The sequence below is a fragment of the Nuphar pumila genome, chromosome 6 (genome assembly GCF_984573655.1).
Source record: "Nuphar pumila chromosome 6, dmNupPumi1.hap1.1, whole genome shotgun sequence".
NCBI lineage: Eukaryota > Viridiplantae > Streptophyta > Magnoliopsida > Nymphaeales > Nymphaeaceae > Nuphar > Nuphar pumila.
The window spans coordinates 97,783,206-97,802,293 of record NC_143254.1 but is presented as its reverse complement, the minus strand read 5'-3'; the positions used below and the strand labels follow the sequence as shown (position 1 = coordinate 97,802,293).

The following is a 19,088-nucleotide window of genomic DNA, read 5'->3' as shown; positions in this document are numbered from 1 at the left end:
ATTTTCAATCATTTTTCACATTATCCTAGTGGTTCTTTAATTGCTTGGATGTTCTAGGAATTCAAGTGCCACATAATTAGTATAAAAAGAATAGACTAAGAATCTCAGTATCAAAATGCAACTTAATTAACAATAATCCACTTGACATCTCCTAAATCAAACAAGGCTAGATTTAAATTCTCATTATAGCATGTGAACCTATTGATACCTATACCAATTGATTGGTTAGCAGGATAACCTATACCTTGATTATAAGTTGAAAGAGGAAATACATGGTTTGCAACATTTAATCAAAATTTTTCAAAAAATATCCAATCAGGTCTGTTTGGATTAAGCTTTGATCTGGCTTATCCTCATTATCCTGTCTAGTAGGTTAAACGGGCAAGTCATGAGCTAATCAACTTGGTCCCCTACCAGTCCAGAGTAGACTTGTCCTGCAACATGTATTACTAGAATTCATTTAAATAAGCTCCTGACAATGATGCATTTTTGTGACAATGATGCATTTTTGTGACAACTCTAAGTTCTCATTAGCTATAGATGATTAGTTTTCATTTGTCTAATGATTCACAATTTATCCATTGAAAAGTTTCAGTCCACACATCAGATTTGAATAAGGTTTCAACAGCCCAACAAGTTTGATGAAACAAACCAGGTTGGGGCTAGGTCTAACTGGGCTTGCTAATGTGCCTGGTTAGGACAATTAAAGAGATCCGGATCCTAGGCCAAAGCTCGCCCCAATTGTTCACTAGGCCTATGTGATGTTAAGTACCAACAAAGTTATGGAGAAAAATAATGCTTTATTCAGTCATAATGTATCAAACAAAAGAGTAATTAAGATTCCAAATTACTATCATATGCAAGGTAATCATAGTTCTCAATATAATGGAAACAAGTGTAAAGACTAATAGGAGTTTGAATGAAACTTGGTACTTCTCTTGTTGATATAATTAGTCAAACATATTGCTATATAGATTTATGAAAAATACAACAAAGCACAAATGTAATTTATAGTTGCAAACAAGTCCCTGAAACAAACTATTGCTTGGCAAATAATTTATGGTATTAAGTTTTGTAGGACATGGTCAGTAGGGCTTCAACAAAAATGTTGTCCCAAGTTATATCTCTCATGGAACAGGTATTTGGTTGACTAGCCTGTCCTGGGTTGGTGCATTCAGCTCTTGCTGTAATGGATCTAGTTGTGGAAACATATATCATTTCGGACCAAAATTTGATAATCCAAATCTGCCTGATAAATCTCAGCATGGCAGGATGGTAACCTTAACTACTAAAACTTGTTCAATATAGGTTTTCACATAGGACATATGAAAAATAAATAGTTTTGACCACAGGTCAAACATGAACATACTAATCAAATCAAGCTCCTAATTCATCAGTATATATTTAGATAGATTCAAAACAATTAGCTTCAATTCCACACAAACAAATGCAGGCCTTTTTTGGAAAACTGATTGGATTCAAAAACTGATTATTAACGGATCAACAAGGACAGAACCAAAACCAAAAAAAATTGTCGAGTACCAAGGAATTGAAAAACAAAACAATTCCTAAGTCTAGGACGGGGCGCCAAATGTAACCTAAATCAGAGACCATCTAAGGAAGAATCCATTCATTCCGGAGACATTTTCAGATGAATGCATCTATTGATGTTCTTGATATCCTGTGACTTGCACATCTACCAAGGGTGTGTTTGATTATTTCATGTATGCACACCCGCCAGAGTCACAGAGTGGCAGCGGGGCTTGGGGAGAAGGTGCCAACCCCTTTATTCCAAGTTTGACTCTCACAGACGGGTGCCTTTAACTGGTGGGCTTTGTAAGGGTTTGTTATAATTTGGTCCTTTTTTAAACAAAGTCTTTGACAAAATAACTTTTTATTCTGCTAGTTTTTTTTAAAATGCATTTTGAATGAAAAAAACCCTACTTTTTTTATGAAAAGTGTTTATCTCAAGCATCTTGGAAAAACACATTAAGTTTAAAATGTGGAGAGTTGGCTTAAGAGTAACTTGTCAAACTTGGATTTGAATTTGAAATCAGAAGCCTGATTTGGTCTAGGTATTGGTCTTGGTTTGACGTTGACTATTTTTTTTTTTGATAAATGTGTACTTTATAAAATTACTTAATAAGCTTTTATTTTTCTTAATGGTTGACCAAAGTAGTTAAATGAAGGGCAACACTTAGCCTTAATGGCTAGCTTCAACATATCGAAGGACGTTGAGAGGTTAGTGGGCACCGGCAGCCTATTGGTGAGTACAGGCAGTCCATTGAGAGTGGCTGTTTTGGCCTTAATGATTGCATGCTACCTGTTTGGACCTTAATGAGTGCATAGTACTCGTTTGAACCTTAATGGGTCTTTAGGGATCCATTTGAACAGTCTTCCAAACCATTCTGCTGAGGTCGTCTATATAAACCTCAACTACCTCAGGTCAGACTAGGGGTGGCCAAACTTGACACGACCTGCCAACCCGACCCGCCAATCCGCTTCTTAAGTGGGTTCAGGTTTGGCTTAAACGGGTTCATGTCATAAACGGGTCGACCCGCCTAACCCATTTATTAAACGGATCGGGTTCGTGTTAGGGGTATGCCAACTTGACTGACCTGTTTAATAAACAGGTTAGGCGGATGGGTCAACCTGTTTACCCGACCTGCCAACCCGTTTACCCTACCCTGATCCGCCCGCCAACTTGCCAACCCGTTCGCTAACCCGCCACAATCCGTTTATTAAATGGGTTAATCGTGTCATGTCGGGTTACCCGTTTAATAAATGGGTCAGGTTAGTGTTTGCCATAGCTGACTGGTTTAATAAACGGGTTGGGTTTGTGTTGAGGTATGCTGACCCATCAACCCGCCAACCCGACCCGATTGCCACCCCTAGGTCATGCTCTATCTTTCTCTCTAGTTTTCCTTGTAAAGCTGTGCAAGGGTAGTCACGTTGTGGTGGCCTGATTACTCAGTGTCGTTGCGCGTGAGGTGTAGGATTAGTTGTATCCCAGAAGTGATGAGGTTTGTGTTCCAACCCTATTACACTCGAGTTCAATCCTTATTATTCAATTACACTGGAGTTCAATCCTTATTATTCAACGTACCACTGAGGTTTTGAACCTGCATCATCCCGAGACGTGCACTGACAGCTCCTACCACCCATGCAGAGCCCTATTGGTACCTTGGCAACCCCTTGTTAAGACCCATACTTGGCTTGAGTACCTCTGCAAAGTACTCTACCCAATGAACAGATGCCACGTATCTTTCCGGTCAACTGACCCAGTGATTGGACCGAGTACCTTTGCAATATACTCACTTTCATCACTGATCTCCTCTCGTGAAGACTAGGGTCATAAGTGCTTGCACAAAAATGAAGTGTTATTTCTTTGAGGTTTGAGCAATGTTGTCAGTATAGTTGTGAATCAGTCTGAACCAGCCGATTCTTATCGGATTGCCAATTTTTTGATAGGCTACAGGGATCGATTCGTCCCCTTACAAAATCCAACAACTTATGTCAAAACGATTTGATTCGACCGATACGTCGAATCATTTTCGACCCGAGTCATCTTTCCTAATCCTAAACGATTTGATTCACCCCTGCTGTGCTACCCTACATTCTTTGCAACTCCCAGCTCCCCCCTTCACCTCCTCTGTTGATCAGCCCTTTCTGGCCTTCCCTTGTTGTTTAGCGGGTCAGTGTCAACATCGCCGCCAGCGTCTCCACTGCTAGAAGCCTTCATTTCAATAACCACTCTCTTTCATCAGCCATCGGCGAGGTTCTCTCTTTCTTTCTTTTAATTTTCTGATTTTTTTTTATTTTTTATTTTATGATTTTAATTAAAAAACAGTTTTTTTTAAAAATAGACCAATTCCAATCGATATGGGTCCGATACGACACGACCCAATTCAGGCCTTAAAAAATGATATGGGTTTGATCCCGATACTGACAACATTCTCTGAGCATTAAAATGAAACAATTTTGAACCAATCACCTTCTCATTTTGTAGTTAATGGATTAATTCCCCACCGCACTTTTGGGTTGCATCAAACGCTTCATGAACTAAAGATCTCCATTCTATCAATTTTTTTTTAAAGGAAAGCTGGGTGGTTAGGCAGACTCCTGCCAGTTATGCAACTATACCATTGGGTTTTGAACCTGCAACGTCCCAATATAAGGTAACGTGCACTAGCTGATCCTACCAGACAAGCGGAGCCCCCGGTTGGTATCTCCATTCAATCATTGGCGTTGGCGTCTCTTTAAAAACTTAAAAGAGTTTCACCATCGCAAGCCACCCGGCACCAGTCTTGAATATGCGTTTTTTTATGCTGATTGGACAAAAATAAAAAATGGCAAAAACTGGCAAAAAAACTATATTTTTTTTGTAAATATTGCATTTTTCAACAAAATCTCGACAATGACAAATACATTAAAAAGATAAAAAATTTGTTTATAAATAAATAAAAATAAAACACAGTTTTTATGATAAACAACCGATAAAAACATAAATATCAAGTTTAAAATGCGATATTTATATTTCTGATGAAAGATATGAGAAATTGAAAATATCACAAGAAATTGCTGCTTTTAACTTTAGGGTATTTTTTCGCCATATTTTTACGAGATTTGTCACTACGAACGCAACCAACCAAGAGGTGGGGCCATTGGGTGACCTATGGCTCTGTGCTCTCTTTCTTTAACGTGTCGTACTCGCCCTAGAACATTACCAAAATCGTCGTTACATTGAACCACCAGGGCTTCTGGTTAGGGTTGGCTCATAATGTCACCAAATTGAAGGGACATCACCAGTTCAGAATCCGCAAATACATTTTTACTATTAAAATATTAAAAATAGTTTTTTGGTTAAATATAAATTTTAAAAATTCGTAACCTTGTATCCTGTTTTTTGGAAAATATTCGAATGTACGAGTCGAACCTGCATCACGTGTCTTCGTGTCCACGTATGTCTGTGACATGGGATCGAAGAAGTCAGTGGGCTGGCAAGATGGTGTGGGCGGAGTTTGCCGTTGGTTCGCTCCGCGATTATGATGGCCCCGTGATCTTGTCGTTACCTCTCTCTCTCTCTCTCTCTCTAACTATTTGCATCCATCGATCGACCGAGAGAGGAGGCAACTGCTGCTTCCCATAGTCAGCATCTGTCTGGCAAGAGATCTTCCTGCATCTCCTCCTCACGGCGAGCAAGGTCTCTCTCTCTCTCTCTCTCTCTCTCTCAGATGAGGGTTGTTGCTTTTGTGGGTACTTAAATTTCTAGCGCTAATTGCCCCGGATTTCTGTTTCTTGATCGGTGGTGTTTTAATTAACAACTGAATCACTTTGTACCAGGGTCCTATGCATGTTTCTTTGATGCCCAATTTATGTTTTCCTTTATATTCTGATCTTTGGTACCGTTGTTTATCCGAGTGGACCAAAGAGTAAAAGATTCTTAGTTCTTATTGATCAGATCATCATTCATCGCTTGCGCAACGGACCGATTTTCATATCCTTCAATCTGTACTGCGACATCTTGAGGGAAGAACAATGCTCAGTTCCTCTCATAGATTTCCATGGGTGAAATAGAGACGAGATGAAAATTTAAGCTCAAATTTGGAATGTTGGTCACCAAGTTTGGGAAAGACCCTTCTCTTCCCGGGGAACTGTATGCAAAATTCATGGTGCACTGTTTGATCATACTGTAATTAAGAGAGAGTGTCGCCTTTTCTCGGATTCTCTCTGTTATATGTTGTCGAATTCATGTGAATGGATGATGGTTGATTGTTTTTCAAAGAAATGTCACTACAATAAAAATATGCTCCATCAAGAAGCATCTGTATTTCTAATGCTCGTCCATTAGGACACCTTCTGTATATCATCTAATGCTTTGATATCCAATCTCTTGTGGTAGCATCTTTATTCGCGTTATTGTATCTGCATGGAACCCTCATTGCTTTGTTTGCCAAACTTGTGCAAGTCCAATCCGGGATAAAGTCGGAGCGGCATTTCATGTCTTATTATGTTGCCCTTGTTGTTCTGCAACTTCTTTATGCGTTTAGTATGTTAATATTACTGTTTTATAACTTCTTTACGTGTTTGACTACTTATTGTAAAGCCCATGCCCTTTACATGGGTTCAAGTCATAAGTTTGGTAATGAGATTGTGGTTCACTGTTTCTGTAAGAATTCAGTTTTTTTCAATCTAATCATGCTAATATCGTGCCTTTCCAATGTGTTGCATTACCCTTTTCTATGATGAAATCAAAATTTGTATGCATAGGCCTGTAGTCATGAATGAGAACCCCGAAACAAATAGTTGTTTTCATGTTCATTTTGTTTATCATCTAGAAATTTCTTGGGTTAGTCTCTGCTATTCTTTGGTGCTTAAGCAACTTGGGCGTAAGCATTCTGGTGCAAAGCTTTAGTTATGGTCATGTTCTTTGTCTTCCTTTCTGGTACATTTTTTGGGTAAGCCAAGTTCCTAGAATGAACATGTATGAAACAGATTTCAAATTTCTCTTGTTATTGCAAAATCATTTTGCTCAATTTACTGTTCTACTCTCTTGTCTGCATAAATTAAAGCACAATCTTGCTTATAGAAGTATCAATTAGTTTGATATCTTCTTTTGTATTCGGAATTATTTCAGGGACCAGGCCAATGGGCATAAAGAAAAGTGGTGTAGTGGTACAGGTTTTGCTGATACTTTTTAGCCTCCTCAATAATTTGTACACTAGCACTGCAGGGATAACCAGTGGTTTTGTCCGTTCTCAATGGCCATCCACTGATATTCCTCTTGATAATGAAGTTTTTGCAATTCCAAAAGGATATAATTCACCAGAGCAGGTTAGTCTTGTAGCCTTTTTCTTTTTTCCTTTTCCAATTTATGGAATCTCTGGTTCTAGAATTGATTAGATTATGCAGGTTCTGTGGATTAGTAGAGACTTTCAGTGGTTTGGGTGGTGGCTCTATTAATCATGCTTATAAAGCATCAACATGATATCTTGTTCAGCAAAAATGGTTAAGCGTTAGTTTGGCCTTTTTGGCAATTCCAGTGGATTTTAGCCAAAACTTATCAATGTTGACAACTCCGGTCATCTGGCCAAATATGGTTTTTAAGAATTAGCACCAAAAATTGCTTTAAGAGCTGAAATATTTGAGTGGCTCGAGGTCTGTAATTGTTAAGTTGAAAATCATGGTTTTCCTTAGTTCCTTTAGGTTTTACTTTGTATTTTCAATGAATTTATCATTGCTATGAATGGTAGTGATGATGGATGTTCTGAGATAATATACAGAGGGAGTTATTTATTCTTAGTAGGGTATCTCTTTCAAATGGTTAGCTTCAAAGATTGAATCGGCTTATTCATATTTCATCCTATTGCTTATAAGGACTAATACATAGGGACATTTAAGTATTACATGTGGAACAAATTGATTATTAGTTTTGTAATGAAATGGTGGTCTTCCACAAATGCACAAACAACTCACAAACATGTGTCTATTGGAGACACTACAAGCATGACCCTTGAAAGGGTATAAATGGAAGAACATTTGAAAAATAAATAATATTTTATTCATTCACAAAACTCTTAAGAAACATTGCTTTACAAGGGAGGGGTTCACCCCTATATATACAAAATGAAGAGTGGGGAGGGAAGAGCTCTTCCTAAGAGTCGTTGGACCTAGTCCAACGACTCTATTTATAGTCGTTGGACTAGGTCCAACGACTATAAGGGTGGTCAAGATCTAATTAGATCTTGACCATCTAGTTCAATGTGAACTAGAAAATAAAATAAAGAAAAAAGGAAAAGAAAGAAAATAAAAAAGAAATAAAAATATAAATATGTAATATATATATTATTAAAATAATATATATTATATATGTATTTACATGTTACATTTTAACACTCTCCCTCAAACTTACGGTACAATGAGTGAAAGTTTGTCTAAGAGAAAGTGAAATCTGGGAGCAACAAGAGGCTTTGTGAAGAAGTTTGCTAATTGATATTCTGATATAACATATGACAGATCAATGGTTCCATGTAAGTATTCCTCTCTGACATAGTGACAGTCCATCTCAATGTGTTTGGTGCGCTCATGGAACGTCTGGTTGCTTGCAATGTAGATGACACTTTTGTTGTCACAACATAATTTTGAAGCTTACGTCGCTTCAGCTCCCATATCTACTAACAATCGTCTGAGCCAAACAACTTCCATAATGGTGGTTGTCATGGCGCTGTATTCAGCTTCGGTGGAGGAAAGTGAGATCTTCTGCTGCTTCTTACACCTTCATGAAATCAAGGATTTACCTAGGAACACACAAAAACCAGTGGTTGACTGCTTATTATTGGGATCACCTCCCCAGTCAGCATCACTATATGCAATTAAATTTAAAGGCGATGGAGCAGACAAGAAGAGTCCTCGTGAAAGATAGGACTTTAAGTATCTAATAATATGCAAAATTGCTCCCATATGCATAGAGGTGGGAGCATGTTGAAACTGACTAGCAGTGTGAACAACATGTGCTATATCTGGCCTAGTAATGGAAAGATAAGAAAGAGCTCTAAAAAGTTGTCTGTAAAGAGTAAGATCGTCAAGAAGTTCTTCATCATCAATTTTCATTTTAACATTGACAACTTCTGGAGTGTTCACTTTCTTATCATCTGTAATTCCAGACCTGGAAATAATATCAAAAGTAAATTCAGATTAAGATATCAAATACCCACGAGGGGAATAAGCAACTTCAATGCCTAAAAAATATCTTAATAAACCTAAGTCAGTCGTTTCAAAGTGAGTTTTAAGAAGAGTTTTGATATTTGCAACTCTCTGTTTGTCTTCTCTGGTGATGATCATATCATCCACATAAAGAAGGAAAATAATGATGCTTGCATCAGATTTCTTAATAAACAAAGAAGTGTCAGTTAAACAAGGTTAAAAATCAATATTAAGCATAACATAACTAAATCTGTTATACAAGGCTTTTGGAGCCTATTTAAGACCATAAAGAGTTTTTTCTAGACGAAAATTTTATCCTTAGGGATACTAATACTAGGCGGGGCTTCAATGTATACTTGTAACTGTGAAAATATCTCAAAAAAAGAGATAAAGTGTGCGATAAGCACACCACCACCAATGTGCACAAATGCACAAGAACACTTAGAATAAATGTACATGAAGGTACAATAAAGAAACTCAAATGCACAAAGGCATACAAAATATAAAGAATTTTATTGATAAGAATGAAGAACAAAAGCTCCAAGAAGTGAGTTTTACAAAGGGGGAACTCCCCCATTTATAAGAAGCAAGGAGCCTTGGAGGGGCTCCACTAGTTGTTGGAGCCCCTCCAACGGTTAGAATTCTAACCGTTGGAGAGGCTCAACAGCTAGTGTTGAGCCCCCTCCAAGTTGACTTTGAGTCAACAAAAAGAAAAAAGAAAAAGATGAAAAAGTAAAAATACAAAAAATATTACAACATATTCATAATTATGAATATGCGCAAAAGGAAGGGAAATGACTAAAATACCCTTGCAGGTTTTACGAGAAAAAAAGGAAACATATATATTTACATATATATATATATATATATATATATAAAGATAGATACATATACATATATACATCATGTATATATGTATATGTATCTCTCTTTATATATATATGTAAATATTTACATAAGAGAGATACATTTTAACACCCTCCCTCAAACTTATGGCACAATGACCGAAAGTTTGCTAAGGAGAAAGTTGAATCTTGGAGAGCAAAGCGCCTTGGTGAAGAAATCTGTCAACTGATATTCTGAAGTCACATAAGGAAGATCGATGACTTTTTGTAGATATGCCTCTCTGACATAATGGCAGTCTATCTCAATATGCTTTGTCCGCTCATGAAAAGTGTGATTCTTAGCAATATAGATTGCACTCTTATTATCACAACACAACTTTGTGGGTTTTTGAATTGGAATTCTCATGTCTTGCAGCAACTGATGAATCCAGACAATCTCCATAGTTGTAGAAGCCATGACTCGATATTCTGCTTCGGTGGACGATAGAGACACCTTCTGTTGTTTCTTACATCTCCATGAGATCAGGGATTCACCTAAAAAAATGCAAAAGCCTGTAGTGGAGTGACGATTATTTGGGTCACCTCCCCAATCAGAGTCAATATATGCAATTAAATTTAACTCAGAAGATGAGGAAAGGAAAACTCCCTTGTTTAAAGTTCCCTTTATGTATCTGACAACTCGGAGAACGACACTCATATGAACGGATGTAGGAGCATGCTGAAATTGGCTTGCAGTATGCACAGCATGAGAGATGTCCGACCTTGTGATGCTAAGATACATTAGAGATCCCACAAGTTGTCGGTAGGGGGTAGGATCCTCCAAAGGTTTCCCATCATCGATCTTCATTTTTTATCCCACAATTTCAGGGGTCTCGCAGATTTTATCATCAGTAATACTTGATCTGTCAAGAATCTCACAAGCAAGTTTAGTTTGAGACAAAAAATAGCCTTTATGAGAGTAGGCTACCTCGATACCAAGAAAGTAAGTCATATACCCAAGTCTGACATTTCAAACCTTTCTTTTAAAGTGGTTTTAATGTTTTTGATGCCCTTTATGTCACTACCTGTTATCAACATATCATCAACATACAACAGTAAAATCACAATTCCTGCATCAGACTTTTTGACGAACAGAGCAGTGTCAGTGTAGCATGAGGTAAAACCATCTTGAACCATCACATCATTAAATCGATCATACCAAGCCTTAGGGGCTTGTTTTAAACCATAAAGCGCTTTTTGCAAACGAAGGACTTTCCCCTTTGATACGTTCATACCAAGAGGAGCATTCATGTAGACTTCTTCATTAAGGTCCCCATTTAGAAAGGCATTTTTAACATCCATTTGGTAAATATTCCATTTTTTAATAGATGCAATGGTGATCAAACACCTTACAGTAACCATTCGTGCAACAGGAGCAAAGGTTTCTTCATAATCGATGTCGTATTCTTGACTATATCCTTTTGCGACAAGACGAGTTTTATATCTTTCGAGAGTGCCATCACTCTTGGTTTTAACTTTAAAAACCCATCTACATCGTATTGTTTTCTTTCCTTTTGGAAGACATTGAAAAACCCACGTTTTGGCTTTGTTGAGGGCTCTAAGTTTGTTGTCCATGGCATTCCTCCACTCTATCATTTCCTTAGCTTCTTTAAAATTTTTAGGTTCTTGATATCAGTGAATGGCACTAAGACATGCCCTATGCTTTGGAGAAAAAGACTCATAGGATATAAATCTAGAAGGATTTTTCCTAGATCTTTCAGTTCTTCGAGAGTGGTTGGAAGATTCACTAAGGTCACTATATTTCTCTATTGCACTTCTAAAAGTGCTTTTATCTCTATGTGTATAGGTAATTGGTTCATTTATCATATCTTCTTCATCATGAATGGTTTGAGGAATACTTTCACTTATATCCTCATTCTCATTCAATTCATCATCGCTAAAAAAATCTTCATTTCTAGATAATAGTTCAAACAAAAAAGAGTAATCAGCATTATCTTCATGAGTTTTGTGTTCTTCAAAACCACTTATGTTTTCTAAAAAGGTTACATTTCTTGAAACATATAGTTTATCATTTTTAATATCATAACACCTAAAACCTTTTTGTGTTTCCGAATATCCCAAAAACGCACAAGGAATAGCTTTGGGAGATAATTTATCATTCTTATTGGTGAAAACAAAACATTTACAGCAAAAAATTCTTAACCTATTGTAATCGGATTCTTTTTTATACAAGATTTCATATGGAGATATTTGATTAAAGTTTTTGGATGGAAGTCGGTTTATGAGATAAACCGATGCAAGAGCCGCTTCGGCCCAAAATCTTTTTGGATTTTTTTGAGAAATGAGCAAAGTTCTTGTAGTTTCAATTATGTGTCTATGTTTTCGTTCGGCCAACCCATTTTGTTGAGGAGTTTTGGGACAAGACCTTTGATGAACAATCCCATTATTTTCAATATAACTTTTGAAATCATTTGAGAGATATTCTCCCACAGAATCGGTTCTAAGAATTTGTAATTTACTATTAAATTGATTTTGTATTAACATGTGAAAAACCTTAAAAGTAGAGAAAACCTTATGTTTATGTTTGAGGAAGTATATCCAACTATACCTTGAGAAATCATCCACATAAATAACATAATACGAAATACCTCCCTTAGACACAACGGGTGCCGGTCCCCAAACATCTGAATGCACAATTTCAAAAGGCTTAGTTGAAAACATAGTTATTTGTCCAAAAGGTAAGCTTCTCATTTTACCAAGAATACAATCATTACAATTGAAATTGTCTTTACATAAAGTTTTAGCAAAATGTAAATATGAAAGCTTGACAATATTTGGATGCCCAAGGCGTTTATGCCAAACATTTATATCTTTATGTTGGGCAACATTACAAAAAGAGGTTTTTGGAATTTGAAGAAATTTCATGAGATAAAGATCTCCCTTCCTAGAGCCTTCCCCAATCAACTTCCCGGACCAGCGATCCTGGATCCAACATTTATTTGATGAGAATTTGATATCACACCCATGATCCGATAGTTGAGAGACGAAAAGTAAATTTAAATTTAGTTTTGGTATAAATCTAACTTTAGGAATAGAAAAACCTTGTCTTTCAAAATCACCAATTTCTTTTATTTCAAGAGAAGCCCCATTCGCAGTAGAGACAAAAGAGGGGGACAAATTTTTTGAGTATTTAGAAAGTGCAAAAACATTTGGAGTCATATGAAAGGATGCACCCGAGTCTAAGAGCCAAAGAGTTTTACCGGGAGGAGAGAATGTGGTCATGGCAGCTCCGGAAACGGATCCCTTGAGGAGTGGTTGAAGAGCTTCCATGATTTGATTGAGAGACAAAGTAGCATGGTTGGAAGTTGATGGACCTTCCTCCTTGGTTGATTGAAAAGTAGTAGACATAGCCACCATCTTCTTCCATTTAGGGCATACCGGTTTAATGTGACCCGGTTCTTTGCAAAAATGGCATATGATCTTACTATAATCTCTTCTTCCATAATGCCCACCATTTTCTCTTCCTCCTTGATTTTTGTTAAAATGAGGGGGTTTATAGGTTTTAACATTATTCCCCGGTCTTGAGACGGCACAAGCACCCTCATCCTTATCTTTAGAGGGAACGGCCAACACACTTAGATTGGTTTTATTCATTCCCAATCTTGTTTCTTCTCCACTTAATTTGGTAAGCACATCTTACAATGGAGGAGAAGAGAAAGAAGACAAGAGGGAGGATCTAGTTTGTTCAAACTCGGGTCTAAGCCCATTTAAAAAGTTAAAGAAATGATCCTCTTCTAATTGTTTGGCCCTCAATTCAATAGCCTCATCACTCCATTTAGGTTCTTGGAGAGCAAGTTCATCCCAAATAGTGGATAACTCGGCGAAATACTCTCTAACGGACATTTCTCCTTGTTGAAGGGTTAAAGCCTTCTTTTGAAGATAGTATTTATGGGACAAATCTCTTGAAGTATACATTCTTTCAAGATATTCCCATACTTGATATGCCTTTTTGAACTTTAGAATGTTGGCATTAATTTTGGTCTCAACCGAAGAGAAGAACCATGAGAGTATTTTGTAATTTTTCATTTCCCACTCTTCATGCTTCTTATTGTAATCTTCAAAAGCCTTTTCTCTTTCTTCTCCCTCAAGAACCTTGATCTCCCCTCTCTCAAGGATAATAATTTTAGGTTCGGGTTCGGGAATAGTTCCTTGAACATATCCCCAAAGACCCTTTCCTTTTATATGGGCCTCCATATTCCCGGCCCATACATGATAATTCGTTCCATTTAATTTGAAGCCAAGCGAGAAGTGAGAATCCTTTTCGCCCATTAGAGAGGATACAAAGAGAAATAAATGCGTACCACAATGCGAAATGAGTCCCTTCTTGATGTAGGAAGCTTCTAAAATATAGAATGAAGGACCGAGTCTTCACTCCAACCACCACAACTTAATGGCACGCTTTATGAGGTACTCCAACGAAGAGAGAAAAATGCACGATCTTCTTTTCCTTTAAGCCTAGCTCTGATACCATGTGAAAATATCTCAAAAAAAGAGATAAAGTGTGCGATAAGCACAACACCACCAATGTGCACAAATGCACAAGAACACTTAGAACAAATGTACACGAAGTTACAATAAAGAAACTCAAATGCACAAAGGCATACAAAATATAAAGAATTTTATTGAGAAGAATGGAGAACAAAAGCTCTAAGAAGTGAGTTTTACAAAGGGGGAACTCCCCTATTTATAAGAAGCAAGGAGCCTTGGAGGGGCTCCACTAGCTATTGGAGCCCTCCAACGGTTAGAATTCTAACCGTTGGAGAGGCTCAACAGCTAGTGTTGAGCCCCCTCCAAGTTGACTTTGAGTCAACAAAAAGAAAAAATAAAAAATGAAGAGAAAAAAGAAAAAGAAGAAAAAGTAAAAATAAAAAAAATATTACAACATATTCATAATTATAAATATGCGCAAAAGGAAGGGAAATGACTAAAATACTCTTGTGGGTTTTACCAGAAAAAAGGAAACATATATATTTACATATATATATAAAGATAGATACATATACATATATATATCATGTATATATGTATATGTATCTCTCTTTATATATATATATATATATGTAAATATTTACATAAGAAAGATACATTTTAACAGTAACGCCCTGAAATTTAACCCAAATTTTTAGAATTTTTTTTATAACAGCAAAAATATTCAAATTAACCGGGTTAAACATTTCAAGCACATCACAGGAATTATCAAAACAACTAACATTCATTCCCTTTTTATTAAAAGTTTGAAGCATAAGATCAGAGTTCAGAATAACTGAATGACATAATTAACCATAACCAAATTAAATTTTAACATCCCGAGAACACAATAAATCATATATCCTGATCTGCACACCATCCCACAACTGCTCTTTATCTTTTACTCTTCTCTTAAAAAATAGTAAAATAATTTGTGTCACACTACATAGGAGAATACTATGATTTTGCAGATGTACCATGTAACAAATATGCAATGTAATTGAATAGTTATGAACAATAAAGTATGATACTAAGCATGTCCTATTTACACAAGTAACAAAAAACAAAAACAATCGTATATCATAGTTCTATTTCACGAACTAGCATGAAACGAATCATCACATATTCAAGTAAATAATCACATGTTTAAATCACTAATCACATGCTCAAGTACTAATAATATGCTCAGGTAATAATTACATATTCAAGTAACCAATCACATGTGCAAATACATAATTTCACAATCTTTTGTCTGAATGATACACACAAAATGTTTAAGTTAAGTTTTTCTTGAATTATCTCGCGGGTACTCGCAGGCCAAGGCAACCGTGACAGAAAAGAACATTCAGGAGTTTATTATGCATTCATGTTTTATTAACCCGAATGTCTAACTGAAACTGAAATCCTAAGGGAGCAGTTGAATAATCGAGCGAACCTGCCAAAGGCCCAAACAATAGGATGCATCCCTAACTTTTGCAGAAGAACTTGGAGCTACCGTCTAGGACAATTTGGTAGTTCGGATCTCCTAATTCTGAGGGCTGGAGACCAACGAGCCATTGCCGCTCGAAGCTAAAAATATGTGTCCACAGAGTGGCGTACCACCTACCCTCTCCAAGGTAAGCCCGAATCTGAGTGGGTTGCTTATCTTATTAAGTTTATTACCCGACTTATCAGAGTTTCCCCTGACCTGAACCCAGTCGCTCAAAGATACTGGAGTACTCCAAAAATTTGAATCCTACTACTGCAGTAGTAGATTCTCAATCATGCATACCTTAACTAAATATGCTACCCATTTTATCAATTTACTTGAGCAAACCCACCCAGAGTGCTCCAATACCTTTAAATCATCAAGCACGAATGCCCCGGTACCTTTAAACCGGTCAGGCAAAAATATTAAGTTTAAGTTTCTCATTTATATGACGTCTACAAACCTGAGGAATCTACTCGAGATGCTCAAATACCATACTTGGTACTTTACACGCTCCTATTTACCCATGGCTTGTACTTTCAAGAAGAGGTATAAACTTTATTCATAAAATATTGTTAAGACTCACTTGAATTTCCAACTCGCTTATGAACTTAATTCCACAGGGTTAAACACTTAAACCCGAATACCATTTCCATGTTTAATAGTGACACGAGTTGCGACCGAATATTGCCACCCTCGCCATGTCACCAATATGATTAACCATATGGTAGAGACAATACTTAAAATCATAAACACCTTATGGTGTCTTTAATTGTAAAACAAAGGAACTATCATCCACACTAGATTCCACAGGCTAATTGCAACTGCAACATACTTATAGCAGCCTAGTTGCATAAATTTAAAAATACCAATGAATCATATATATATTAGCCTAGTTGCAGAGATTTAAAATATGCAGCTGAAACATACATGAATGTAACAAACTTTATCTAGCTTTAGAAGTATTTACAATAGAAAGATTTAAGTGCTCAAGTCTATGCTTAGCCGGTTATGATATAGATTCTTAACTCACCAGTTACTCATTACAGATATAGGCATGGAAAGTACTTCAGCTTTAACATTTAAAAGAGGTGACAAATTCAAGATTAGAATTTTACCTATATATATATATATATATATATATATATATATATATATATATATATATATCACAATTCAACTCAAGCAAAAACGTAGGCAAATACTAACTATGTAAAAACGCAGGTTGTTGTCAACACCTAACGTCGGGTCTGAGCCTTTATGTAGAAACACGGAATTCTAAGCCTAAACCAAACCCAGAAGCTAGGATGAAAATAAGGAAAACAAAATATAGCTATATCCAGGTGTGTGCACAACAGGGTTTGCCGAACTACAAACACAACCCTGTGTTTTTATATGTACAGCAGGGATGTGTATGGACTGACACAAACCTCAATGTTTTTTTTTCCTGTGCAACACACACACAGGAAAAATACAAGTCTGCTTGTGCACATTTTCCTTTTCTTTGCACAAATCTGGACTTAAATGGCACAGGATTGTGAAACAAAACAAACACACATCAACCGTAACACCGATTCTGCAAAGAAGAAAGGGAAATACAAACTTTAATGTAATATCAAACACAGATCAGTTGTAGCAAGAAAAAAAATGGATCATATTTAACCGAGGGGAAAATTGTAGATCAGAGTTTGACATGGAACTTAACACAGAACTATAGTTTCTATCATGGATCCTCACAGAAAATTAATTTCTATCAATAAACTTACCACAGATGATCATTCAGCCATTGCATTTAACCTATAAATGTCAAATGGTAAAACATAGGGCACTTCACCGAGTTCTATTTAATAGATTACAGGAAATACCGACAAACAACCCTGCAGCCCAGATTTTTGTTTACATTGCATCTATTACAAAATGTGTGTAAAAATCGAAACTCGCAGATGGCAATTAAATATCTTCCTATCCAAGCATATATATATATAAAAAAAGTAGAACGTAGAACCATATTCCATGGTCTGGCTAGAATACTTCCAATTTTTACGTTTCACCGAGTCCACTAGCTCAAATTATGATGGATAGGTGCTTGCATATGGATTTTCCCAAAATCAAGCATGTAGACTCCATTGTTCAGGGTATAGCATACACGCGGAATCGAGACTCTGCGTTTGCCTAAAACATAAACCCCCACAGATGGGCTATGCAGTTATACACTGCCGGTCCCAAGCCCGGATAAAGGAGGAGGGTTGCGGTAGGCCTGTGACAGCCAGCATAAAAACTTTGTCATATCCTATGAAAATGAACCAATATGAGAATTTCGTTGGGGCGTTCCCTACTGAGCGACGCGCTGTACTCTCTAGGCCCGGAGGCAGTGATAAATGTGCAAGGGTTGCTAGGTCGTCGCCCAGAAGCGACGCGTCACACCGGCGCCCGGGTGTGGTGTCAAATAGGCAAGGGTTCTCTCACTTTGTTGGACGGGTGGGGGTAAAGAAGTTAGTCCAAGACCATAAAATTAGGTTAGCCACTTGGAACATAGGGTCTTTAACTGGTAAGTTGGTAGAGTTAGTAGATGTTATGTGTAGGAGAAAGATTGATATTTTATGTCTTCAAGAGACCAAATGGGTAGGTGAGAAAGCTAAAGTGATAGAACCTTGGGGATATAAGATTTGGTATACAGGAATAAATAGGAATAGGAATGGAGTAGGGATTGCTATGAGTCGTCAGTTTATAGATAATGTAGTTGAGGTCCGTAGGAAGGGTGATAGAATTTTACTTATTAAATTGGTATTAGGTACGGATATTATTAATATTATTAGTGTTTATGCACCTCAAGTAGGTTTAGATGATTCCATTAAGCATCAATTTTGGGAAGATTTAGATGTAGTAGTACAAGAGACATCTTATGGAGAAAAGCTTTTCATCGGCGGTGACCTTAATGGACATGTAGGCATTAGTAGGGATGGATTTGAGAATATCCATGGAGGCTATGGTATAGGAGAAAGAAATGAAAGTGGAGAAAGGATTTTAGATTTTTGTTTGTCCTATGATATTATCTTAGCAAACACTTGGTTTAGGAAGAGGGAGTCTCACCTAGTAACATTTAAAAGTGGGGTTAATACGAGTCAGATAGATTTTTTCCTACTTAGAAAGAGAGATAGGGGTTGTTGCATCGATTGTAAGGTTATACCAGGAGAAAGTGTAGCTACACAACATAGAGTCTTAATTTTAGATCTTAGAATTAGACAATGCCGCAAAAGGGATAGACATAGGATAGATCCTAGAATTAAGTGGTGGGCACTGAAAGGAGCTAAACAAGGAATGTTTGTAGAGCAGGTAGTTAAGGAAGTTGATTGGTGTCTCGAGGAGGATTCAGAATCAATGTGGAATAAGATAGCGGGTGGTATGAGAAAAGTAGCTAAGGAGGTATTGGGTGAGTCTAAAGGCGGTGCACCACTAGGTAAGGATACATCATGGTGGAACGAGGATGTCAAATTAGCTATTAAGGTTAAAAGAGAGTGTTATAGAAATCTAAGTAAGAGTCGTGA

The 19,088-nt window shown here is 36.9% G+C and overlaps 1 protein-coding gene across 4 annotated transcripts in view; it reads left to right on the top strand.

The window, feature by feature from the left end:
- Window positions 1–5,094: 5,094 nt before the first annotated feature.
- Window positions 5,095–19,088, top strand: part of PAP26 (purple acid phosphatase 26) — a 45,353-nt gene continuing 31,359 nt past the window's right edge. For 3 of the 4 annotated variants that reach the window (XM_090008402.1, XM_090008404.1, XM_090008405.1), the window contains exons 1-2: window positions 5,095–5,203; window positions 6,638–6,834. In XM_090008402.1, coding sequence (XP_089864528.1) covers window positions 6,649–6,834 — 186 coding nt within the window. In that variant the 5' untranslated portion in view covers window positions 5,095–5,203; window positions 6,638–6,648. Of the gene's footprint in view, window positions 5,204–5,601; window positions 5,657–6,637; window positions 6,835–19,088 lie in introns of those variants that run through there. The other variant, XM_090008403.1, reaches the window with a different exon arrangement.